The sequence below is a fragment of the Episyrphus balteatus genome, chromosome 2, assembly GCF_945859705.1.
Source record: "Episyrphus balteatus chromosome 2, idEpiBalt1.1, whole genome shotgun sequence".
NCBI classification, from domain to species: domain Eukaryota; kingdom Metazoa; phylum Arthropoda; class Insecta; order Diptera; family Syrphidae; genus Episyrphus; species Episyrphus balteatus.
The window spans coordinates 28,495,753-28,521,951 of NC_079135.1; the positions used below are offsets into that span (position 1 = coordinate 28,495,753).

General features: G+C 29.6%; 3 protein-coding genes across 4 annotated transcripts in view; 1 reads left to right on the forward strand and 2 right to left on the reverse strand.

The window, feature by feature from the left end:
• The first annotated feature begins 1,947 nt into the window (after positions 1–1,947).
• LOC129912584 (tRNA-specific adenosine deaminase 1) lies at positions 1,948–3,368 on the forward strand. Its single transcript, XM_055990895.1, has 2 exons — positions 1,948–2,883; positions 2,938–3,368. Exons 1-2 carry the CDS (start codon positions 1,979–1,981, stop codon positions 3,257–3,259), a joined length of 1,227 nt encoding a protein of 408 aa, XP_055846870.1. The 5' UTR covers positions 1,948–1,978; the 3' UTR covers positions 3,260–3,368.
• A 1,406-nt stretch (positions 3,369–4,774) lies between these two features.
• On the reverse strand, positions 4,775–5,954 carry LOC129912590 (uncharacterized protein F13E9.13, mitochondrial). Its single transcript, XM_055990902.1, has 5 exons — positions 5,782–5,954; positions 5,626–5,708; positions 5,413–5,553; positions 5,082–5,367; positions 4,775–5,028 (listed from the first exon to the last, which is right to left on the reverse strand). Exons 1-5 carry the CDS (start codon positions 5,855–5,857, stop codon positions 4,790–4,792), a joined length of 825 nt encoding a protein of 274 aa, XP_055846877.1. The 5' UTR covers positions 5,858–5,954; the 3' UTR covers positions 4,775–4,789.
• A 5,760-nt stretch (positions 5,955–11,714) lies between these two features.
• LOC129912585 (uncharacterized) overlaps positions 11,715–26,199 on the reverse strand; it is a 33,981-nt gene continuing 19,496 nt past the window's right edge. For both annotated transcript variants that reach the window (XM_055990896.1, XM_055990897.1), the window contains exons 2-6: positions 19,178–20,018; positions 18,756–19,107; positions 18,560–18,683; positions 18,391–18,486; positions 11,715–13,869 (exon numbers count right to left, since the gene is read on the reverse strand). In XM_055990896.1, coding sequence (XP_055846871.1) covers positions 13,714–13,869; positions 18,391–18,486; positions 18,560–18,683; positions 18,756–19,107; positions 19,178–19,484 — 1,035 coding nt within the window. In that variant the 5' untranslated portion in view covers positions 19,485–20,018 and the 3' untranslated portion in view covers positions 11,715–13,713. The remainder of the gene's footprint in view (positions 13,870–18,390; positions 18,487–18,559; positions 18,684–18,755; positions 19,108–19,177; positions 20,019–26,199) is intronic.

The window sequence follows — 26,199 nt, forward strand, 5'->3', positions numbered from 1 at the left end:
AATAAAATAAAATAAAATAAAATAAAATAAAATAAAATAAAATAAAATAAAATAAAATAAAATAAAATAAAAGTAATATCAAATAAAATAACAGATATAAGATAACAAAGATAAACTTTTATAACCTTTTTTCACTACGGCTCAAATGAGATAATCTTGTAAAATAATACCAGATCGTATACGACTTTTTTTAAATTTTAAATTCAGCTTAAAGCCTAGTATGCTGCTGAAGCGAAACGAAAAAAATTGAAGTCTCCAAAGTCAACAGCTAACGTGTTAACGAAAAACTACCATCGGGTATTATAGCAAAGTAAAAATAATAAAAACACAAATCAAAAAATTCTAGAAAAAACATAAGAAAATAAGTTTTCAAGCAAAAACAAAACAAATTTAATTTCATTCAGGATTTCGTTGTCGATTTTTTGTATAGGATTTCGCTTCAGCTGGGCTTAGCTAGAGAAATTATTTCATTTGTTTTGCTACTAGAAAAACTATTAAGCAACGTTAATAAATTATCTTAATTTGCATACCTAAATTTTACCAATTATGAATTTTTAGCATAGTACATACTTCTGGTGAAGGGAAGATATAGACACATCTTCACTTGTGAACATTCATCGCTGGTACACACTTCAAGTTTATTCATCTCATGAATACGCATACAATCCAAAAAATATATACATTCCTTTTTTCTTCAATTTTCAAATTTGTTTGTTCGAAAAAATATAAAAGAGGCATAGAAACTCATGCTAAAATTCAGAATTTTAATTAATTCATCTATGTGAAAGCGATTCCCGTACATTTTGCACGTGAACTACTTAATCGCTCGTGAAGCAAAACTCTCCACTTTCTTCTCCACCGGGGTTCACAGCAACGTTCACGGGTGAACACAAAATACAAATTTGTATGGATTTATGACTTGCTTCATCTGTATGTACTAGGCTTTATATAAAACACACAAATTAATGTCAAAAACATAACCCTTCACACACTACCTTATAGCCTGTTTTTACTACAGCCCAAATAAGATAATATCGCAAATTAGGTTAGTTCAAATTTCAAAATAAATTTTTTTTTTCTATGTGATTTGACATTCGAAATGAGACAACTTGCGAAATTATATCTAGTAAAAACCTGGGGTTGAACTACGACATAAGTTCGTTAACGTTTTGACTATTGCTCTCTCTATTTAATCAGAAGAAAGTGATAGAGACACAAAGCGTCAGTACGTTAACATACGTATGCCGTAGCCCCGTAGCTTGACCCCTGTGGTGCGTTCTTTTATTCGACGATGTTAACTATTGTTAACAATAGTTAACTTTCATCGTTCCTAAATGAGAAAAAAGTTACAAAGTGTAACATCGTGACGTTACAACATCGTTCCTAAATCCAATGTTGAAGTGTCAAATAGTTACATTTTGTTACTTTTTCCAACTCAGCTCCTGGACTTGAGTTTCAATGTTAATCTGTCAAACACAACTAAATGAGGAAGAGAGGGGATGATGTGAGAAGAGAATTTCTTGTTTGTTTCCATATTTGAAATTATTGAATGCATATTTTTGTTTCAATTTGCTTAGAATTCAATTAAAAAGAATTATTTCAGTACCAAATTAATTCTTTCTTGTTTATTCATTCATAAAATTACTCTCGAAAAATTTTCTTTTGACAGATCAACACAATGTAACATTAGTCGTTCCTAAATCAAAGTTGAAATTTTCTAACAAAATCTAACAAAAACAAATGCAACGATTTTTTTGACATAACAACAATAGTTAACTATATTCAATAAAAGAACGGACCACTGCTATTAGAAAATATCCAATAATAGATCGATGTAAATTGGGTTTTAAGAATTCAGTTTGCAACTGGTTGCTGAACTATTCCATTTTAGTACTTAAATATGACAAATGTCATTTTTGCATCTGTCACTTTTTTTTTTTTTGTAAACAAGAATCTAGTGATAAGTTGATAAGAAGCAATGCAACCAAAAAATCTTGCAAATTCCTTTGCGGAGATAACTTTTAAGAAATTTAATTCTCTTCCAAAAACAGGCAAACCAACCAAATCAGAATGGACAGTTTTATCTTCCATAATTCAAGTTGACAACAGCCAAAATGGTGAAACAAAAGTTGTTGCCCTCGGATGTGGGACAAAATGTATAGGCAAATCAAAACTATGTCCATTCGGTTTGATATTAAATGATTCCCATGCCGAAGTATTGGCTAGGAGGGGTTTCCTACGATATATTTACCATCAACTGAAAAGTAGGAATGATTTGATTACTTATGATGAAACAAAATACGTTTTTCGAATAAAAGGTTCGATAAGCTTTCATTTCTTTACCACACAAGTTCCTTGTGGAGATGCTTGTATAGCTTCTGAACCAATAGAGAACTGTAATGAGATTCCCAATAAGCGCATAAAGTTAGATGACAATAAATCCAATGCTGGAGATGTATTGAATTCATCTAAAGTATTCACTGGAGCAAAGCTTATCGGGAATCATGAATCTGATCCAATGAATCAAGTTCAAGGTTCACTTAGGACTAAACCAGGTCGTGGAGATCGTACTCTATCGATGTCATGTAGTGACAAACTCTCCAAGTGGAATATTTTAGGTGTTCAGGGTGCTTTATTGGACATGATTCTAGAAAAACCAATTTATTTGGAATCATTGAATTTCTCTTGCCAATTCGATATGAATTCTATGCAAAGAGCTATCTATGGACGATGGAAAGAAAGAGAGTTCAAAAGTAATAGATTTATTGCTCAAGAACCTCAAATTCACTTTTCAGAAAAGTGTAGTTTTGAGTTTTCTCAAGATCCGAAGAAAAATGCATCTCCAAATGGTTTAGTTTGGTGCGATGTCCCAGAAGACAATGGGTAAACCCTTCTTCTTGTTTAAGTTTCTTACAAATTTATCCCTTCTCTTTTCAGGCCATACGAGATCTCAGTCAATGGCAAAAAGCAAGGAATCACTAAGAAGCTACTTCAAACAAAAAAGGCATCCCTTAAAATTAGCAAACTTCAATTACTTGAAGAGTTTTGCGAGTTTGTGAAAAGCCATTCAGAACTTAAGACAAAATTTATTCTCGGAGAGGATGATTTGGAAAGCAAGACTTATCGTGAACTCAAAGAAATGTCCCAAGAGTATCAAGACTCTTGGAAAGTTCTGAAAGAATCGTACTTCCAACAATGGACAAAAAGGCCAGATAACATATTAGACTTTAATCTCTTATCCTGCAATAAAAATAGTTGACAATTTTACATACAAAAAAGTTTGATTTGTAGAGAGAAAGAGATGGATTGTTAGATTGTGACTGAAAAATCTCCGATCATAAGTCACCAACACCAAAAACTACAAGAAACGTTGTAGAAAGTAGATACTCAGAGTAGTTATGGGTCAAAATCATGGAGGTGGAAAATTTTATGTCCAGACATTTTTTTTAATCAAAATAAAATTGGAAACCCCTGCAGACATACAAGATACAACCCTATAATTCTCAGCCAGCGATTTATTTAAAGCTTTTTTCTCATTTACCAATTAAAATAGTTGGCACGCATCTACGAATCCATTTCTTCCATTTATTTTTTATTGCATCTAATATACCCAAAAAAAGCGTTCTCGGACTCAAAAACTGAAAATAAAATGGCTTAAAACCACATAAAAGTTCATTATTTTTGATTATTTATTTTCTTAACACTACATATACTCTTTATAAATTGGTACATCTCTTGCAAAAAAAATAAGTTTTTTTTATTTTTAATACATTGATAAAAGTTGTCCCAAGAAAAATGACTCATAAAACCAACATTTCTTAAAGTATCAATATTTTAATCATCTAACGTACCTACAAATGGTGCTGCAAGCAGTTTTTAAAGTTGTACTTATATAGAGTTATCATTCCACACCTATTTTAATGGATAAATATATAAAATGTATGTAAGAAGCTAGTTTTAGTTTCATTTTTAAGTAGCGTAAATCAATTAACCGTCTTTCCGGGAACGCTTATTTTGGGGTATAGTTAGATTGAAATTTTAATTTGTTGGTGATATTATGATCAAAAATCGAGACCACTGCCATATAATCTCAAAAATATTTCGTTTTACTTTGTGACAAAAATAAAATAAAAATAAATTAAGTTTTGACGTCATTTCCGGGAACGCTTTTAGAATCTGAATAAATAATGTAGTCTTACACTCATAATTTTGCAATTTTTAGGTATTTTTACTCAGTATCCTATCTAACTATGGCTGTAATATTCACATTTATCAAAAAAGTTACAAAAAAACAAAAACAAAAGAAAAAATTACTTATGGCCTAAGTGTTTGGGACGTGCATAAAAGCATTTTTTTTTTTTTTTTAGAAATCGGTCTCTGCCCCAATAAATAAAGTTATATTTGATTTAATTAAGATCTACTATCTTAATATAATAATATATCATTCACATTGATACTATTTCTAGACCCCTAAAGTCGTTTTGAAGAGATCACCACCATTTCGAGGAACGTTTTTCTAGTACTAATTTTGGGTGTTTGCAGTAAATTGAACAATATACATTTTTGTGCTCTGCACGTTCATGAACCGATAAATTATGGCTAAAGCGAACATTTGAGCATGAAATTTTTATCATAAAACATCATCGAAATTTCCCACCTCCATGATTTTGACCCTTATAAATTTATCTTGGTCAAGGTGAAACCAAAATTCTTAACTAAAGATATATAATTTTTTATTAATTAAAAATATCTAGTTTTATTAACTAAAGCTGTCTTGAGTTTTAGATTTTTATTTTGTTCTTAATTTTTTAAGATTTTCCATAAATTCTTGAATATTTCCTTCACAGAGATCATTTGCCCAATGACCATCTTTTTTAAAGTGTGATCCAATGATAACAGCATTAGCTTTTTCATAGTAATCTTTTAAGTTATCTTTGGTCACTCCAGAGCCAATTAGGAGAGGAACTTCAACTTTTCCATATAGAGCATTTAAGTCGTCGGGACTGGCAGCATGTCCAGTTGATGTTCCTGGCAATAGAAATATCATTTCCTTTTCTCTTTTTTTATTATTGATATCTCACCTGTTACTATTATTCCATCGGTAAGAAAGAATTCAGCAGCTTTGGCTGTTTCAAGTAGACTTGTATCAGCTGTAATCGAGTGGGAGCTATGTTTCTTCTTCAAATCTGTGAATACTAAAACCGACTCAGCATCTATCAGTCGGCGATATCTTAAAATATCCCCAGCGCAGGCATCGGTATATCCCTCGTCTGCAACATGACCGAATACAAATCCTTCAGCACGAATATATTGAAGGTCACATGCTTTTGCAATAGCTAGGGCTTGTTTGTTGCCACATGCAAGAACCTGATGAAGTACAATTTTGTCTATATCAATGTTTTATAAACTCACTTGAATACCACAAGGCATAGATTTGGGGATGATTTTTCGAATTTCAGTTGCAATTCGAGACATGCATGAAATTGTTTCAGGTCCTAAAGCATTTTCTTGGACATAAGGAACATCATGCATATTTTCAATCAGAATCGAATCCTAAAACATTTAATTCGTTTTCCAGATCAGTTTTTTCAAGGGCAAACAGTAGTTATTTATATTATAACTCACTAGTTTATGTTGCGAATAAATATTCGCTTCATGTTTGGCCTTTTCTACAATTTCATTGAAATTACCGGAATATTTTGGTGTACCTTTTGATTGCATTTCAATTAAAATTGTACTCACATGGTGATAGGAAATAAGTTTTATAATCTATGTATGTACCTGGTAATGCATCTAAATGAACCATACCAATAACATTGCAATTAGATTTTTGGAATACATTTAAAAACTTCTTCATAGTGAGAGAGTACTTTACTTTACTGATACTTGTGAAAATTCTTCGGATAAAAATAATCTACATACATCGGATTCCACGTTTTATTTACTGGAATCAGCTGATTATTATTATTTTAGGAAGTGTCAAAAGTTCTTGTATAGGTACACGTGAATACATAAAACCATGTACGTTACATTTAAAATTAATTTGGAACTGATTATTTGTATGATTCATTTCGTCACTCCTATTTTAATATTTTCAAAAATCTCAAAAAAAAAACTAATTTAACATTTTTGTACCTAAATGGATAGGTCTGTTGACTACGAACTCAAATCTTTCTAGCAAAACTTGCTTCAACGCTTGGGTCTCGAGATATCTGCTTCTGAAGAAAAGAAAATACATATTTGGATTGAAATAATTCCGCAACCAGACCTCAAAGAAACTTTTGGTTTGCAGTTATGAATCGATGGATTTGGAGAACTTTTTTGAAAATACATTTTTCTAGGCAAGAGGTAACCTTGATTTTTTCTCGAAAATCCTAAAAAAAAAATTTGTAATTTTTTTTACATAAATGGAAAGGCCTATTCATTGTGAGCTCATATCTGTTAACCAAATCTTGTTTCGAGACCTTGATCCGAAAATATCTGCTTCCGAAAGTAACAAAAAAAAAAATCGATTGCTAATAATTCAGCAACCAGACTTCCAATAAACTTTTGGTTTTCGGTTATGAATAGAGCTAAAAGAGGCCTTCATTTTGATGAATCACTCAATGTTTTCTCGAAAATCCTAAAAAAATAAATTAGTAATTTTTTTATAAAATTTGTTCCGAGATTTTGGTCCGAAGATATCTGCCTCCGAAAGTAAGAAAAAAAAAAATGTTTCGATTGCAAATAATTCAGCAACCAGGCGTCCAAGAATCTTTTGGTTTTTGGTTATGAATAGAGCTTAAAGAGGCCTTCCTTTTGATGTATCACTCGATGGATTTGGAGAACTTTTTTAAAAATACATTTTTTTAAGCAAGGGGTTAACCTTGATTTTTTCTCGAAAATCCTAAAAAATTAATTTGTATTTTTTTTTTCATAAATGGATAGGACTATTCATTGTGAGCACATATCTGTTAACCAAAACTTGTTCCGAGACTTTGGTCCGAAAATATCTGCCTCCGAAAGTAAGAAAAAAAAATGTTTCGATTGCAAATAACTCAGCAACCAGAAGAATCTTTTGGTTTTCGGTTATGAATAGAGCTTTAAGAGGCCTTTCTTTTGATGTCTCACTCGATGGATTTGGAGAACTTTTTTGAAAATACATTTTTTTAAGCAAGGGGTTAACCTTGATTTTTTCTCGAAAATCTGATTCCGAAAGTAAGAAAAAAAATGTTTCTATTGCAAATAATTCAGCAACCAGACTTCCAATATACTTTTGATTTTCGGTTATGAATAGAGCTTAAAGAGGCCTTCCTTTTGATGTCTCACTCGATGGATTTGGAGAACTTTTTTGAAAATACATTTTTTTTAGGCAAGGGGTTAACCTTGATTTTTTCTCGAAAATCCTAAAAAAATAAATTAGTAATTTTTTTACATAAATGGAAAGGCCTATTCATTGTGAGTTCATATCTGTTAACCTAAACTTGTTCCGAGACTTTGGTCCGAAAATATCTGCCTCCGAAAGTAAGAAAAAAAAAAAAAAAATCGATTGCTAATAATTCAGCAACCAGACTTCCAATAAACTTTTGGTTTTCGGTTATGAATAGAGCTAAAAGAGGCCTTCCTTTTGATGAATCACTCAATGTTTTCTCGAAAATCCTAAAAAAATAAATTAGTAATTTTTTTATAAAATTTGTTCCGAGATTTTGGTCCGAAAATATCTGCCTCCGAAAGTAAGAAAAAAAAAAAATGTTTCGATTGCAAATAATTCAGCAACCAGGCGTCCAAGAATCTTTTGGTTTTCGGTTATGAATAGAGCTTAAAGAGGCCTTCCTTTTGATGTATCACTCGATGGATTTGGAGAACTTTTTTAAAAATACATTTTTTTTAAGCAAGGGGTTAACCTTGATTTTTTCTCGAAAATCCTAAAAAATTAATTTGTATTTTTTTTTTCATAAATGGATAGGACTATTCATTGTGAGCACATATCTGTTAACCAAAACTTGTTCCGAGACTTTGGTCCGAAAATATCTGCCTCCGAAAGTAAGAAAAAAAAATGTTTCGATTGCAAATAACTCAGCAACCAGAAAAATCTTTTGGTTTTCGGTTATGAATAGAGCTTTAAGAGGCCTTTCTTTTGATGTATCACTCGATGGATTTGGAGAACTTTTTTGAAAATACATTTTTTTTAGGCAAGGGGTTAACCTTGATTTTTTCTCGAAAATCCTAAAAAAATAAATTAGTAATTTTTGTACATAAATGGATAGGACTATTCATTGTGAGCTCATATCTGTTAACCAAAACTTGTTCCGAGACTTTGGTCCGAAAATGTCTGCCTCCGAAAGTAAGAAAAAAAAAATGTTTCGATTGCAAATATGTAATTCAGCAACCAGGCGTCCAAGAATCTTTTGGTTTTCGGTTATGAATAGAGCTTTAAGAGGCCTTTCTTTTGATGTCTCACTCGATGGATTTGGAGAACTTTTTTGAAAATACATTTTTTTTAGGCAAGGGGTTAACCTTGATTTTTTCTCGAAGATCCTAAAAAAATAAATTAGTAATTTTTGTACATAAATGGATAGGACTATTCATTGTGAGCTCATATCTGTTAACCAAAACTTGTTTCGAGACCTTGATCCGAAAATATCTGCCTCCGAAAGTAAGAAAAAAAATGTTTCTATTGCAAATAATTCAGCAACCAGACTTCCAATATACTTTTGATTTTCGGTTATGAATAGAGCTTAAAGAGGCCTTCCTTTTGATGTATCACTCGATGGATTTGGAGAACTTTTTTGAAAATACATTTTTTTTAGGCAAGGGGTTAACCTTGATTTTTTCTCGAAAATCCTAAAAAAATAAATTAGTAATTTTTGTACATAAATGGATAGGACTATTCATTGTGAGCTCATATCTGTTAACCAAAACTTGTTCCGAGACTTTGGTCCGAAAATGTCTGCCTCCGAAAGTAAGAAAAAAAAAATGTTTCGATTGCAAATATGTAATTCAGCAACCAGGCGTCCAAGAATCTTTTGGTTTTCGGTTATGAATAGAGCTTTAAGAGGCCTTTCTTTTGATGTCTCACTCGATGGATTTGGAGAACTTTTTTGAAAATACATTTTTTTTAGGCAAGGGGTTAACCTTGATTTTTTCTCGAAAATCCTAAAAAAATAAATTAGTAATTTTTGTACATAAATGGATAGGACTATTCATTGTGAGCTCATATCTGTTAACCAAAACTTGTTTCGAGACCTTGATCCGAAAATATCTGCCTCCGAAAGTAAGAAAAAAAAAAATGTTTCGATTGCAAATAATTCAGCAACCAGGCGTCCAAGAATCTTTTAGTTTTCAGTTATGAATAGAGCTTTAAGAGGCCTTTCTTTTGATGTCTCACTCGATGGATTTGGAGAACTTTTTTGAAAATACATTTTTTTAAGCAAGGGGTTAACCTTGATTTTTTCTCGGAAATCCTAAAAAATAAATTTGTATTTTTTTTACATAAATGGAAATGCCTATTTATTGTGAGCTCATATCTGTTAACCAAATCTTGTTCCGAGACCTTGATCCAAAAATATCTGCTTCCGAAAGTAAGAAAAAAAAATGTTTCGATTGCAAATACATAATTCAGCAACCATACTTCGAAGAAACTTTTGGTTTTCGGTTATGAATAGAGCTTTAAGAGGCCTTCCTTTTGATGTATCACTCAAATTTTTCTCAAAAATCCTAAAAAAATAAATTAGTAATTTTTTTATAAAATTTGTTCCGAGACTTTGGTCCGAAAATATCTGCCTCCGAAAGTAAGAAAAAAAAATGTTTTGATTGCAAATAATTCAGCAACCAGGCGTCCAAGAATCTTTTGGTTTTCGGTTATGAATAGAGCTTAAAAAGGCCTTCCTTTTGATGTATCACTCGATGGATTTGGAGAACTTTTTTGAAAATACATTTTTTTTTAGGCAAGGGGTTAACCTTGATTTTTTCTCGAAAATCCTAAAAAATAAATTTGTATTTTTTTTTACATAAATGGAAATGCCTATTCATTGTGAGCTCATATCTGTTAACCAAATCTTGTTCCGAGACCTTGATCCAAAAATATCTGCTTCCGAAAGTAAGAAAAAAAAAATGTTTCGATTGCAAATACATAATTCAGCAACCATACTTCGAAGAAACTTTTGGTTTTCGGTTATGAATAGAGCTTAAAGAGGCCTTCCTTTTGATGTATCACTCGATGGATTTGGAGAACTTTTTTGAAAATACATTTTTTTAAGCAAGGGGTTAACCTTGATTTTTTCTCGAAAATCCTAAAAAATAAATTTGTATTTTTTTTTACATAAATGGAAATGCCTATTCATTGTGAGCTCATATCTGTTAACCAAATCTTGTTCCGAGACCTTGATCCAAAAATATCTGCTTCCGAAAGTAAGAAAAAAAAAAATGTTTCGATTGCAAATACATAATTCAGCAACCATACTTTGAAGAAACTTTTGGTTTTCGGTTATGAATAGAGCTTTAAGAGGCCTTCCTTTTGATGTATCACTCAATTTTTTCTCAGAAATCTTAAAAAAATAAATTAGTAATTTTTTTATAAAATTTGTTCCGAGACTTTGGTCCGAAAATATCTGCCTCCGAAAGTAAGAAAAAAAATGTTTCGATTGCAAATAATTCAGCAACCAGACGTCCAAGAATCTTTTGGTTTTCGGTTATGAATAGAGCTTAAAGAGGCCTTCCTTTTGATGTATCACTCGATGGATTTGGAGTACTTTTTTGAAAATACATTTTCTTAAGCAAGGGGTTAACCTTGATTTGTTCTCGAAAATCCTAAAAAATAAATTTGTATTTTTTTACATAAATGGAAATGCCTATTCATTGTGAGCTCATATCTGTTAACTAAATCTTGTTTCGAGACCTTGATCCGAAAATATCTGCTTCCGAAAGTAACAAAAAAAAAAAAATAATAAAAAAATTTCGATTGCTAATAATTCAGCAACCAGACTTCCAATAAACTTTTGGTTTTCGGTTATGAATAGAGCTTAAAGAGGCCTTTCTTTTATCATGATGAATATCGATGAATTTGGAGGAATTTGTTTAGAATGTATTTTTTCGGCAAGGGGTTAACTCTGATTTTTTTCGAAAATCTCCAAAAAAATAAAATTAGATTTTTGTACTCGAATGGATACATATGCCTGTTCACTAAGATGTGAAAAACTTGTTTCGAGACGTGGATCAGAAAAAAAAATATTTGTATTGAAATAATTCTGGAATCAAACCTCAAAGGTGAATGTTGTGTTTTGTGGAATATTTTATTGATTTTAAGAAATGTAACGATTAATAAAAATATTTCTGACGAAATCTGGTTTACTTTTACTGACCATTCACAGATGTTTTTAATTACATGTATCAGGCTGTTTGAAACTAAATAACTTGGAAATGCTTTCGGGAAAAAAAATTAATGAAAGTTTATCTTGGTTTATTCCCGCTGACGAAGAATCCCAAGAAAAACTTTAAGAATTCACGTTTTTAAATTTCGAAAGATAGAAGATAGATTATTCCAAATTCCAAACTTATAAAATTTCTAGAAAAAAAAAACACCATCAAAATTTGTTCTTCTATTTAACTTTAATCGTTTTTCTCCATTTGTTCATCATTTTCATTTAAATTATTTTTTTTTGCATTTTGTTGTCCGTTTACTTGATTTTTATATTTTTTTTTTCACTCATCAATCATTAAATTATTTTGTTGTCATATTTGTTTTTGTTTTTCTTTTTTCAATTATCAATCAATTTAACATTAAACTTACTACTAAACAAAGTTTTAATTTTTGTAGTTTTAGTTTCTACATTTAAGATATAATAATACATTAATTTTATGTTTGTTGTTGTCTCACATAAACCATCTAATTCAAAATTAAATTCTTATTTTATTTATATTATTTTTTTTGTTTAAGAATAATTTATATTGTTTTGTTTTTTTATGTTTTAATGTTTAAAACAATATGTGCAATGAAATTTTTTTCTTCTTTAATAAATCACAAAATATACTATTTTTTATGTCACAGAAAGAAGCACTTCATTATCAATTTTTCTTTTGTTTGTTTTTTTTTTATTTTTTCAATTAACAGAAAAAAAAATATTTAGTAAGATTATTTTTTTATTGCATTTTTATTTTTAATTCAATAGTGGCCTATTTTAATAATGATAATTATTTTTATTCTCAGGCAGTTTACTTGTAATTTTAATATTTTTTCTAATTAAAAGTAATCTTGTAACGAACAATTTCTTAACTGATCACATGAGTGCTTTTATGTTTTTTTTTATTTGTTTTAATTTTTATTTTAGAAGAAATTTTAATATTTATAGGTAAATATAATAAGTTTAATATGTTTTTTTTGTTAAATAACTATTTAAGCAATGATTGAAGAAGCTTTTATATAATTTTTGTTTTCTTTCAAAATGATATGAAAAAACACATATAATATGATTAAAAATAAAATTTAATTATAATTAAATTTGCTGATAAATAAAAAAAAAATAAAATATTTATGTTTTTCTTTGAAAATTAAACTCATAAATAAAATATAATGCCATTTGATTTCTTAATTTTTATCAGATTTTCAGGATAATGTTAAATGTGCTACAGGAGTAGGTAATGATCATTGTTTTACAAATTTGCACCAATGAAATAGTTTAAATTTTTCTTTTTAATATTTTTAAGATAAAATGTATTTAAAAAATATTGCTCCTTGTATTTTTCTTTCTTTTATATTTTTTACTCTAAATAAAATATTTAATTTTTAGAATTTTTTTATTTTCGTCTGAAAAACTTACACATTTTTGTTTTTGAATTAAACTATTTTACCCTTATGCTTAGTCCCATGTAAAAAAGTATCGTTTATTTGTTTCATTTTTTTTTTTTGCCAAAAGTGTTAAATATATACTTTTACTTACAATTTACATTGCACACAACACTGATCCTGATCGTCCTTAAGCACACTGTATATAGAATATTTGATTTCTATCATCATTTACAATTCTATTTAGAAAATTATTTTATATTTTAATAAGAGAGGATGACATTCCTTTTTGTTCTAGAACATACAATGGTTTTTCTTTAATATTATTGTTTTGTTTTGTTTTTTTTTTTCATTTTTCTTCTCTCGCACTTTTTTCGCGCTCAACAATATCACAATTTTTTTTTTTATTTTTTGTAAATTTTCTTTTAATTTGAATAAAAAATATTTTTATTTTATAGAATTTTTTGTTTTAAATGTGAAAGAGGTGACTATGAGTATAATAATATGGGGAGGGAAGAAGAAGTAATGTTAAGTGAATTGAATTGAAACTATTTAACAATTAAATTTACATTCATAAATTTAATTCAATAAAAATTGAAAAATTTAATTTAAATAAATATAGTTTTTTTTTTTTTTTGTTATTGTAATTATTATATTCTTTTGTCACATTTATTCATTTTATATGTGTGTAATTTGTTGTATAATAATTTTTTTTTTAATTTACGTAATCTATACATTTAAATTTAATTTGTTTTTTTTTGTTGTTTATATTAATTAAAATTTTTAAATTTTTTTTAGTTTATTGTGGGGGTGCGTTATTTGTTTTTTTTTTTTTTTTTTAAATTTTATATAATGATGTTTTTGTTGTCATTTTTTGTGGAGAGCAAATACATATCTGCATGCAACGACGACGATTAAAAGTTCTTAGAAAAAAAAGCATTCAGATAAATCGTTTAGCATTTGCGGTTGTTGTTGGCACCGCTGTTGACCTTGCTGTGTTGCATGTCAGAACGACGCTGGCGATTGCCTCGGCTATTATACTCACGAGCTTTATTCGAACGTTTGATAGCTCCGCGACAGATAGTTTGACGCTCCTTTTTGTCATGGTCCTTTAAAAAAATTTAAAAAATACACAATAAATTAATAAAAAAAAAAAACATAATAAATTGGCATGTTTAATAAAATAAATAATAAATTGATTTAAGTTTAACTTATTCAAAAATCTTGTAGATAAAAAATGTCAGAATTGCAGTTTTGTAAAACCTCCAATATTTACTTCTTAAGGAATCCTCATAAAACTTTTTTTAAATTGCCTAAACACCAAGTGGCTGAAGTAAAACGAGTTGCTATTAATTGGCTTGAAAATTTTAAAGAATCTACTTTTTCGGATCCCCTTATGTGGTCTTTGAAAAAGTCTTTTAGTCAGAATTGTTTAACTATTCGAATTGCAAAGTAAATAATTAAGAAGCAGAACCAAGTTAAATGAATGTTCGATGTAAGGTTTCTCAACGTAAAAATTAGAATCAAATAAAACTACGTTGTGCTTTGTCCCTCAAACAAATGTTACTTTGCTGACAAATCAAAAGAAAGTGATTTCTTAAATATACTGCAAAATAAACAAAGATTTAATTAAAAAAATTAAACGATTGGAAAACACAATATTGACAAAAAATAATGTTTTATTTGGTGAGTTAGTAATGTATGTAGAATATTATGAAAATGTTTGGAAAATATTAATTTAGGTATGAAAAAGTTAAACCTTGATTGAAATTGTCTGTACATTTTGACCATAATGTGCTGCATCATGAAAAATTCAACCAAAAAAATCTAATTATAAAAGTGGACATCCAACCAATAAGCACTAAACACTTAAGCAAAAATTATTGAAATGATAGCACAATGTGAACATTTTGTTCACTGTGGTGTATACTTAACATTTTTTTCTATAGAAAAAAAGTTGGTAAAAAAATTTCTATCGCTGAGCAAATTACACTAGTCGGCAAAAAACAAAAAAAGTTGGGAGCAAGAAGTTTGTAAGGTGATTGTAACTAACTTGAGTGTGGTAAACTCAAAACTGTTTACAGATTTATTCCATCACGTCTAGTTTTTGAGCTCTACTCATCACTTCTTTCGCTATAAAGTCTCAAAAACTACTTTTGAATTAAATGCTTTTGATATTTGTTCTAAAATATATATTTTTAAGTATTCAGCCCTATGATGGTAGCCGATCGGAAAAATATCCGATCGGAGAAAAGTTCCGATCGGAAGATTTTTGTATTCACGGTACCCGAATTTGAGGAGAAAAATTGACTTCAAACAACGCACTCACTTGACATCTACCAGTTTGCAAAAATATTTTTTTATCGTGAAAATAACATTTAACAAAACACTAGAAACACAAAAACATACAATAATAGAAATTACTTGCACATTACTGTTTTGTGCACTCATTTGTGTGTTTTTGAACAATTTATTTGTTTATTATTCCAATTTTTTTGGTTTTTATATTTTTCGGATAGTATTTCACGTTTGATTTTCTATCGGAAGGAATCGGAAAGAAAAAAAAGCACAAAGCACTACCCGTCGCAAATATTTTGACAGTTCACTGCATAGCATCGCATGTATTTTGAATTTTCAACGCACCTAAGATTTTTTTCGTAAATCTGTCCGATTTTACAGTCGGAAGGGTTAAAATCATATGAAAACTGAAAAAATCGTACAAATCGGATACAAATCTCTTCCGATCGGCTACCATCATAGGGCTGATTATTTTGCCTTTTTTTATCCAAATCAGTAGTCGGAAACTAGGGTCGAATTACAGCATACGATTACGATCATTCGTTAACGTTTTTACTATTTGTGTCTCTATTTATTTAGTAGAAAAAAATAAGGACACATAGCAACCATACGTTAACGAACGTATGCCGTAATTTGACCCCTGGATTTCAACTCTGCTTCAAAAAAACATAAATTACGTTCACAGTACACATAAAAAGGTAATATATTCCGAACTGACATTGGTCGCCAAATTGTCACCAATGTCAACTACCATAATTCTTAATTGTTTAAATTACCGACGAAAAACGCACAAAAGCCGAAAAACCACGCACACAACTAATTTTTTAACAGTTATTTACTATTTTCCGAGACGAAACACGCAGAAAATTTGTTATTTTTCAATTTATAATTTTTTCAAATGACATTTTATAAATTAAAACAAATTTCCTGTTTACTGCGATTGAAATATAAAAATTAAAGGCCGGCCTGACAGATTGGTGCCCATTTTTTGACAAACAGATTTTGACATTTTTCGGAATATATTACCTTATTATGTGTACTGTGAATTACGTTCACCACTAAGATTTTGACATATCATAAATGTATATTTCAAAAATCTTTTAGAAAAAAATAATTTTTAAAAAGAATAAACATATTTAAGACGATAAAATATAGCTTTTAGAAATTGCATAAAAAGTTTTGCAATAAAAAATTTAACGGTGATGTAATTCGACGACAGAAGTTTCAAAAAAAAGCATTTTTGTCCTGATAGTGTTCAAGTATATCAAAAATGTGACGTGCCAGTGAAATTTTGACTTTGGATATATAAGCATTTCTTAAAAGCTTGCATAGATTTAAACAATTGTTTCTCAAAAACGTACACTGAAAATAATAAATTTCGTAAAATTACGAAAATCGTTTCATACACTACATTTTCGTTGGCCCAACGAAACTTTCGTTGGCTCAACGAAAATATGTAATTTTTCGTAATATGAAAACCTTCATCAATTAATGAAAACGTTTCATACACTTTTTCTCCCCTTTTAGTGCCAAAAAATCCAATTCAATGAAAAGATTCATCAATTAACAAAAAATTTCATACTCATTTTAAAGAATAAAATTAAGACTTTATTCCTTACTTTATCAAAGTTTTAATTAAGTAACGAAAAAATTCATTAACTTATGAAATTCAACATTAACCATAAGCTTATGAAAATTCTTCATATGCTAATGAAATATTACATTGGCTTATGAAAAAATACATCAGTGAAATAAAAAAAAATCGTTGCCTTACAAAAAAAAAAAAAAAACGTAGACTTGTGTGCATTTCTGTTTTAATGATTAAAAATTTAATCTTGTTGGATATAGTTCACATTAGGTTTTTGTTTAAAAATCTATGTAAGTTGAGCTGAATATAAAAAATATTTGCGTTTTGACAAGGTGTCTCACGATAAGTCCAAGTGAGCTCCACCGGGTCGAAACGCCAATTTTTGGTTTGGACTGTATTAAATTAATAATTTAACAAGTCCAATAAATATATACTATAATCTACTAAAAAAAAAATTAAAAGGTACAACGAAAAGTTTCGTTAGCTAACGAATATTTTTTCGTAATTTAATTAAAATATTCATAAAATTTACGAAAAAATTCGTTAGCTTACGAAAGTTTTAATTAAATTTTACGTTAATCGATGAAAAAATTTCGTAAGCTGATGTAAAACTTCATTAATTTTCGATCAAAAATTTGTATGAAAAATTTCATTAAAATACGAAAGTTTTCGTTAATTGATGAAGTTCTTCATTAACGTATGAAAGCCATTTCGTTGAGCCAATTAAATTTTTCATCGGCTGAAAATTAATTAAATTTTCGTTGGCTCAACGAATTTTTTTGTTGTATTTACGTAAGGATTTGGTTCAGTGTAATATATTTAAAATAACTTAATTTGTATTTCATGTCAGATTCTAGAAATTGCTGCACCGATGTTTGCAGCATTTGCATTAGAATGGCTCATTGATTCCAAATAGCAGATGGAGCTCTCTCTTGATTGAGAAAAAAATCCAATTTTCATAAGAACAGAAAAACAAAATTGGAACGAATTAACGTTTTGAAGTGTAAAATTCCCTAATTGTACTAATTTGTACTTACAACAATATTGAAAAAGTTTTCGATTTTGAAAAAAAAAAAAAACAAAATATTTAGCAGAAACATTTTGGAAACCGTTAAGAGACGGTCTTATGCTTAATTTATAAGGAAATTAAATTGGCTTTTTATCCAAATGAGAAGAAAATATCGCGCCCTTCCCGCCAAATTATCGTAAGCGACATGGCGCTTATGATGTTTTTTTTTTTTACAAAAAAATCTTTACTAATTTTTGTTTTTAGACTTATTGGAGACGATATTGATGTGAATGTTTTCTTGAACAATTTATTTATAAGATTAAGACAAAAAAGTTATATATATTTCGGTCCTAGTTTTAGAATAATATATTTTATATGTTTTCCAAAGTTCATAATTTAGATTGGCGCTTACGATAATTTGGCGGGAAGGGTTCGATCTGTATAAATTCAATTAAAAATTATCCCATTTGACCTAGTCAAAATAATCCGTGAGACACTCGAGTCTAAAAAACTAAGCATGTTCAACTAAAATTTTTATTCGTTCTTGTAATAGGCGAAATGCCATTTCTAAAAGTACCCTTAACATTTAAGGAAACATGTTGGTTGAATATCTAGACGATTTCCAGTTTTATCCATGTGAAGCCATTATAAAGTCCTACAAGCTAATGATCGTATTTTTTAATAAGTTAATTTTTATAAAAAATCTGTTTATGCATATTTTGAATTAAAGTTTACCTTCTGTGCAGTGCGGGTCAGGTACTCCATTTTGATTTGTGTCGCGTTAAGGCGTTCAACACGATTCCTTGCAACACGAGGGGCAACATATTGATTCTAAAATATAATCAAAATATTTACCTATATGAGTAAAAATTCATTTAACAAAAATGTAATATAAAAATCTTACCCGATCAGTTGAATGTTCAACAACGGTCCTTGTTCCATTTTGAGATTCATCCACCCCGAGATCAAGATTGACAAAACTTTCGGCTGCCTCTTGGGCTGACCTAATACTATGGTACACTGACATACTGTTAACAAAGTAAAAAAAAAAAAATATAAAAAAAAAAACAAGTAAACTTTTGATGATTTTCTAAACAAACCTTGGATGTTCAATCAGTAAATTTTCAAATGGAGATGTCTCCATATTTACAGGTCCTGTTGATGTAAAACATGGTGGCGGTGTCAGGAACCATGATTCTTCCATAGAAATGTGCGTTGGAAGATTAGTGATGGCATTGCCATTGTTATAATCGGCGGACGATGGAACAACATAGAGAGACTGTGTAAGTCCACCACCGTCGTAACGTAAGGCTATAGTACGCTGATGATATGCTGAAAGGGAATGGTGATTGCTATTACGAGTTGGTCTTTGCTGAAAAGTTGGACTACGTTTGATCTCAACAAATGGCAGCTCCTCTTCGGAATCGGTCCGAGGGAGACTTTCCTCCTCGTCTAAACATTTGAAAAAGATCCTAGTTTAAGCTACTTCAACGATTACAATCTACTATTACAAAATGCTTACCGTCTTCCCTATTAACCAATAGCCAGTCGTCGTCTAATTCTTCGTCGTCGTCGTCGTTGTTGGCGACGCCGTCGTTATTATGATCGATTGAGATCAATTTATTCAGATGATCGTCAATCGATCTATTACTTACGTTTTGATAATTATTGTCAGTATGTCCAATTGCAGTAGTTGCTTGTAAGGAGGAATTATTAATGGATGTAGTGTTGTTGTCTTCTAGGATTTCCTCAATGCGATTAGTACTCTCAGGATTAGTAGACGTATTAGTGTTCGATCCAAATAGTAGATTTGCTAGACTATTAAACATTATATGCAGAAAGGATACCGCTGTTTCGGTTTAAACAAGGATTTTCCTATATGGAACCTTGTTTGTTGTTGTTGTTGTAATTTCTTTGTGTTTAAATGCTAAGGAGCTTTCGGATGGTTATGATAATGATTGTAGGATGATTTCTCGTTTCAGCTGAGATTTGTTATGTAAATAATATACTCGCTCCCACACACAGATTCTTTGCAGCAAATTTTAAGATCACAGTCGAATTGGAGTTCCTGTTCCTTCTGTTTTTTTTTTTTTTAGTTGTAGTTTTTTGTTTTTGTTTTTATTTAATTGCTTTTGTCTTTGGTTCTTTTGAAAGGAGTTAGTTTTGTATATTCCTTTTTATTTATTTTTTTTATTATGAGATCAGTAAATGATTAAGTTTCCTTCTTCAAAGTTTATCTTTCAAAAAAACTTTATTTATTTTGTTATAATTATCTCAGTCTTGTGGAAAATTTGTAGCTTTTGTTACTTTTTTTTTTTTTAACTTGTGTTAGTTTATGTACATAGAAGGGAGTTGAATTTTGTCTGAAAGAAATTAAAGAAAAAAGTTAATTCAATGCAATTTGACCATTTAAATAAGTAAGATATTGTCCAAAATTATAAAAATTTCAGTTTGTTCTTCAAAAATTTGACTTTTTATGAAAATTACCAACTAAAAAAAACTATAAAATTTTAACTGTTATTGAAAATAAGACCAGTAACTCAAATCCAATAAAATTCAAAAAATTGAACTTTCCTAAACCGCAACAATTCCACTTCATAACAGAACCGTTATGAAAACTTTCTCGAAGGCATTAAAACTCTAGGATCCTGCCTAATGGACATGTTATTTCTTGGATTTTTTTGTTTAAGTCAGAACAATTTTTGATATTTTTCCTATTTATTTTCATATAAAATTCAATATTTTTTGCTTAATTAGCAAAATCCAAAAAATGGCATAATACAAAAAAAAGCATTTTACTACTTTTGAACTTTTTGATCTTTGTTTTAAAATTTTTTTGATTTTTTTTCTTTGAATAAGAACAGTTAAAACCTAAATCCAAGAGCGAACATCTTTTTGAAATCAATTTAGCTAAATTTCTAGCTTATATACAGTTTTATAAAACGCTTATTCTGTCCGCCATTTTGGAACCACCATTTTGGATAAATAAAAGTTGGAAGCTCTTTCGTACTTCTCATACTTAAATGTTTCAGTATCCTAAATTTCATGATTTTTCGTCAGGAAATGGCCGTGCAAATGATTTTTCACGCCATACAGCATAAAAAGTCAAATCTCTCTTGACCGATAGATTTTTGCCCATGTGCATGCGCGACCGGAAGTCCTTACTCAATTTGAACGATTTTTTTTTTCTACTAAATATTTTGCTCATATAAGAGTTGTCTAAAGCTATTAAATAAAAAAAAAATTAACATGTTAGGGTGGTCAAATCTTTTTTATAAAAATACCATTTTTAATTTTTTTTTCCAAACTTAAGAGCCGATGGGCAACCAGAAAATATGAACCGATTTTGATTATTTCTTAGACCCTGCTTCGCAACTTTTGCACGCTATTAGCATTTGAAATTCGAACAAAAATTTTAGTCCCACCCCACTAAGGAAAAATTTGTTTTGATTGCAAGAGGATAATTCAAAAAAAAAATTGTCAGTAGGATAGAAGGGGGAGCATTTGCCAATGGGGTACCTTTTCCAGTTCAGGTTTTTTTCCAAACCAACAGAATATCAAATACCGAAAATTCACTTTCTGTTGCACATCCCTGATTGAAAACTTTCCACAAAGTTTGACAGCTTTTGGCTGAACACGAAATAAATTAGACGCTTGTGTTAGTTTTTCGTGCCTCCCACCTAGGGAAGCTTTGCCACATCACTTTTCTTTTTTTTGAATAAATTATTAAAAATAAAGACAATTAATATATCAAGATGAAAAAAATATTTAAGTGAAGATAATAAAGTCAATAATAGTATCAGATATAAAAAAATTAAAACAAACGTAAAAACTTTGCGTTAAGTCAATTTTCCTAAAAACTGGCAAATCCTCTCCCTTCTTCCCTACCATGTTCTGATGGCCATTATTATATCATTTTAATTATTTTCGGCAAAAATTTTCAATTTGAAATCTGAAAGTTAGTTCTACAGATGTCAGTTCAAAGGTATAAAAATAAGGCAACCGATCAAGGGATAGAGCAAGGAAATGGATCTGGCCAAGGTATCAAGACTACAACCTTTAATTTTAGTTCAAGGCAGCTGATAAAAGGCATATTAAATAGAAGGTTGAACTATTACTTTATTTCCTGATCAGAGTTCAATTTATGTTTAGAATGTGCTTTTAAGAAAAGTTAATCAATGTTGAAACTATAGAACTATTAGATTTGTAAGGTCTGTTAAAAATGTAATCAATTACAAGCCAGGAATTATGAGTGAGCACTCTTTTAAACCACAACATAGCATTTCCGTTCATCATCATGCCTTCTTACAATGCATTGATTACAAAGTATTAAATCGTATCACAGGAAACTTAAAAACCTCAATAAAACAAAAACCTTGTCAATCCGTTCACACTTTAAGCGTAACATTCAATTAACTTAAAGAATCATCATAAAAACAAACAAATGCCAAACCACACATTATTGTCGACTATAACCTTTTTTTTTCTTATTATTTAGGAATCGCACTTTTGCAACAAAGATTCTAAGGCGTACATTTAAATAAAATTCATCTCGTGTGATAAAAACAAGCGTGTGCAATTACTAGTTGAATATTGTAATGCTATATCGTCTCATCTATCTCCATCAGCATAACTAACCTACTATAGAGTTACATAAACATAAAAAAAAATCAAGTGCAGATGAATAAAGTTGCAGTGTAAGCTTTGAAAAAAAAAAAAAAAAAAAAAACTAAATAACTTGCCACTAATAACCCACAAACCGAGGAGCGGCTTTATAAGTATGGAAGCAGTAGCTAGGAGCTGTCGGCATATTTTTTGCTTATAGCTTAGTACTGGACGACCCCAACACACGATCGCATGTTAGTTTTGTTGCTCTGAAGTGAACAGCACTTGAATTGCGTTTCAAGTGATTGCATGATCCGCCAAATGGAAGCAAGTGAATTTTTCCTCACTATTATTATAAATACATATAGTTGAGTTGCTGCTGGGTATACCACTTTTATATCAATATTAATAGTTTTATCATAATGCTCATTGCATCCGCCGAACATGCCATATGCAATATTTAGGTATAAATGTATTTGTACATGTGCAATGATCCGAATACTAAATGCTAGTTTCCATCATCACAAAACCGAAATGGCACTCAGCACTCTGTGCAACTGCATATAAAAACAGAACCGAACTGCATGCGATCTTGTTGTGTTACTTAATGTCAACAAGATACATTTTAAATTCGTTTGCCAATTTGGCAAAGTCAAAAAAGATGTATAAGATGTAAATAGTAGTGATGCAGATTTGAGATTGAAAAATTAGAAACATTGCACTTTGAGATGATATACAAAATACTTATAGACCAAAACCATCAGTGGACCGTGGCAAAAAGCTAAAGGTGCGTGTGCATCTTTGGCAAAAGTTCTTAGAAAAACAAAAATGAAATTTTTGAAAATATATCTGAGATATTTTTGAGGTAATGGTAATTAATTGCAAGTAGTTTGTTTTTAGCTTGACATGAATATAGAATTAAAATTTTTATTGTTTTTGATAGATTGAATCTCACACATGTGTTGGAAAAATTTAGATTTTATATACATGTGTGTTTTTGTTAGCAGCAATTAGTGACAGTAATTTATAGAGTTATTTTGTATGGATGACATAAAATTTGTGTTGATTGTTTTTTTGTTTTGTCAAAAAAATTGAAAACAATACGTGACATAAGTTACTCATCTCACATTGTTTAAGTAGCTTAAAAAATTTGCCAAATTGTTTTCATTATTTCGTTTAATAAGACTTCATTATTTTCTTTTGATGGTGGGGGGTCTTTTAAAATAAAGGAATAATTTTCCGATTCCAACCGCAGGAAAAGATGACTAATTTTTTTAGCGTTTTTTTCGCTGACACTGAAAATGGTCACCCTGGTTGAAGAAAGTGGCATTTGGTGCTGGAACTGTATTCAAAATTGTTCCGTGTTCTATTGTAAATTTACCAAGATTATTGTCTGCCAATTGTCCGTGAATTTTAAATAAACATATGTTTAATGATGCACATTTCGTCATAAATATTTTTATTGAAACTCAAACCACTAAATCTCAAAGAGATTTTCTAAAATTCCATTCTTTGATGAATTTTCACATTGTGAGTTCTGCACTGATGGTTAACTGATTCCAGTTGAGCAGTTTCACTGCTCTTTTTCAGAAATGTTCTCGGCTCTTTAAAATCACACTGCTTTTTTGTGAGCATTCTGTTCTTTATATCTAATGATTTGATTAACGCCGAAAAAGCAAAAATGTAGAAAAAGTGTTTACTAAAAACAGAGCAGTTCAATTTGATAAAACATTGTTTCAGTGCAGGCATTTAAGGAATTATATCTTATGAAAATAATCTGAAATGGTTACTTTCTTTTAATTTATTTTATACTCCATATTTTCAATCATATTTGAAATCAAGAAGAAATTTAAAGAGTTATTTGCGGCGTTAGTTCCTATTTAAAGAGTGATTAAATAGCAGCTACTAAGAGCTGCTCTTTTTATATAATACTCACTATGAAATAACTCTTTAGCACACCACTAGTGCTGTGTGAGTATGAGTAGATATCGTTTTCGACAAAAGATTTACAAAAAAGTCTTGCATGGGAGTCTAAATCTACATGTAAAACCAGACATTAGGCTAACTTTCAGGTGTGATTGATCTCTAAAATACCAGCAAATAGGTACTCGGCAACCCTAGCCAAATACTCAAAGAAATTAAAAACAATATATTGCTCATCAAAATGTTTGATATTTGAAAGAGTTAAAAGGCTTAAATATACCTACATCATATTTAAGTTGAGACCCTCTTCTTTCCTAAAATTTCGGTTGATATTACTAAAATACGAATACATACTTGGCAGCCCTACTCAAATGCGAAAACATACTAATTAGGTTAATTTTATGTTCGACAAGTCGTTTTCGAGATATTGGAACATTGGAAGATCGAAATGGCGCTACAAGAGCAAAATATGATGCAAACTTTAATTGGGAACTTATTTCTTTTGCTAACTTTTTCTGATTTTTCCCCATTGGCTGCAGTTTTTGTGAAAATGTGAACTAAAAGTTGTACCTAATGAAAATTTTATGATATCGATCGTATGTATTTAAGATACGAATATCAGAGAAAGCCTCTCCAATAGATTCATAAACGCACCCAAAACTAGCGGATAGTATTAACATCCACAAATATCTAAAATCTATTTAACACAAATTGGCTTGTGTGACAGTTAAATGTCAAACAAACAAAAATACTAAAAGACAGATACCTAAATGTAAGCTAAGCTATCCATTAGATGGTGTAAATACTTTATGCCAAATGAATTTATATCCATTTGTTCGAAATTCTTTGTGCGATCTTATCTGATGCGTATAAATATAAAATTCCATGCCATAAATGCCAAGCAAACAAAGAATGAATCTTATTATGTTTTGTAATTTTCTTTTTGTTTCTAATATCACGCTTTTCTGCAATAATTGTCCAAATGAAAGCCACCGCACTATCATGCAACCATAAAGTGAGCACATATTTGTAACTGAAATACTTAAAAAAGACCTCCTCTTCTTGGTTAACAATTACAAGATCTTATAGTTTTTGCATGCGCCTTTCTTGTGTTGTTTTTTTTTTTATCTATTTAGGTTTCTCTTCTCTTTGATATATGCAAACAAAATGCAGTAAAACAAAGGGGCTCAATTATGGCACAACGCAAATGATGATCAAATAGCGCTGTTCCTGGGTGTGAAAGAAAAATAATTCTTAACAGTTTTCTCCCCATTTTTTTTTTTTTTTTTTGTTTGTAGAGAAATAATTTAGTTCTTTGTTCTAGAGTTTTGTTTATTTACTACGACTTAGAAACACAGTCAGTCATTTTCTTTTAACTTCAAAGTATTTTCACGACAATGGATTTTCTTTGTTTTCCAATAATAATAATCATAATCAAATGTAACCAAAGCCTTACTAAAGTTTTTTTTTTTCTGTGAAAAAAAAAAGAAAAAACAATGCATACTCATTATACTTCTGTTACACTTGACCTATATTTCGATGTTTAGTTTGTATTTTTATTGTGAAAACCGTTGATGACTAAATTGGTTTGTTTGTTTTTCACTTTCTTTTGAATCAACTCAATTTAGGTATAATAGAAAAGAAGAAAATTATATTAATTATATTGTAACTTATTTCTTTGAAATATAATATGTACCTACTTGTATTCATGATACAACAAAATGCAAATTAAAATGCTGTAGTTTAAGAAAGAACAACATAAAAAGTAGGTTTTTAGTTATTAAGATACAAAAATCGGACGACATCGTTCTGACAACAAATATATCAATTTTAAATAACGATGTGTCAGTGTCAGCTTACCAGAATGAGAAAGAAAATATTTCTGTTGAAGGGTAAATTTTCAAAAAAAAAAATTAATTTTCCATTTTCAAAAAATAAATTTCTCAAAAAAAAAAAAAACAAAAAATTATTTTTTTGAGAAAAAAAAAAAACATCTTCCATTTTGATCACATTGAA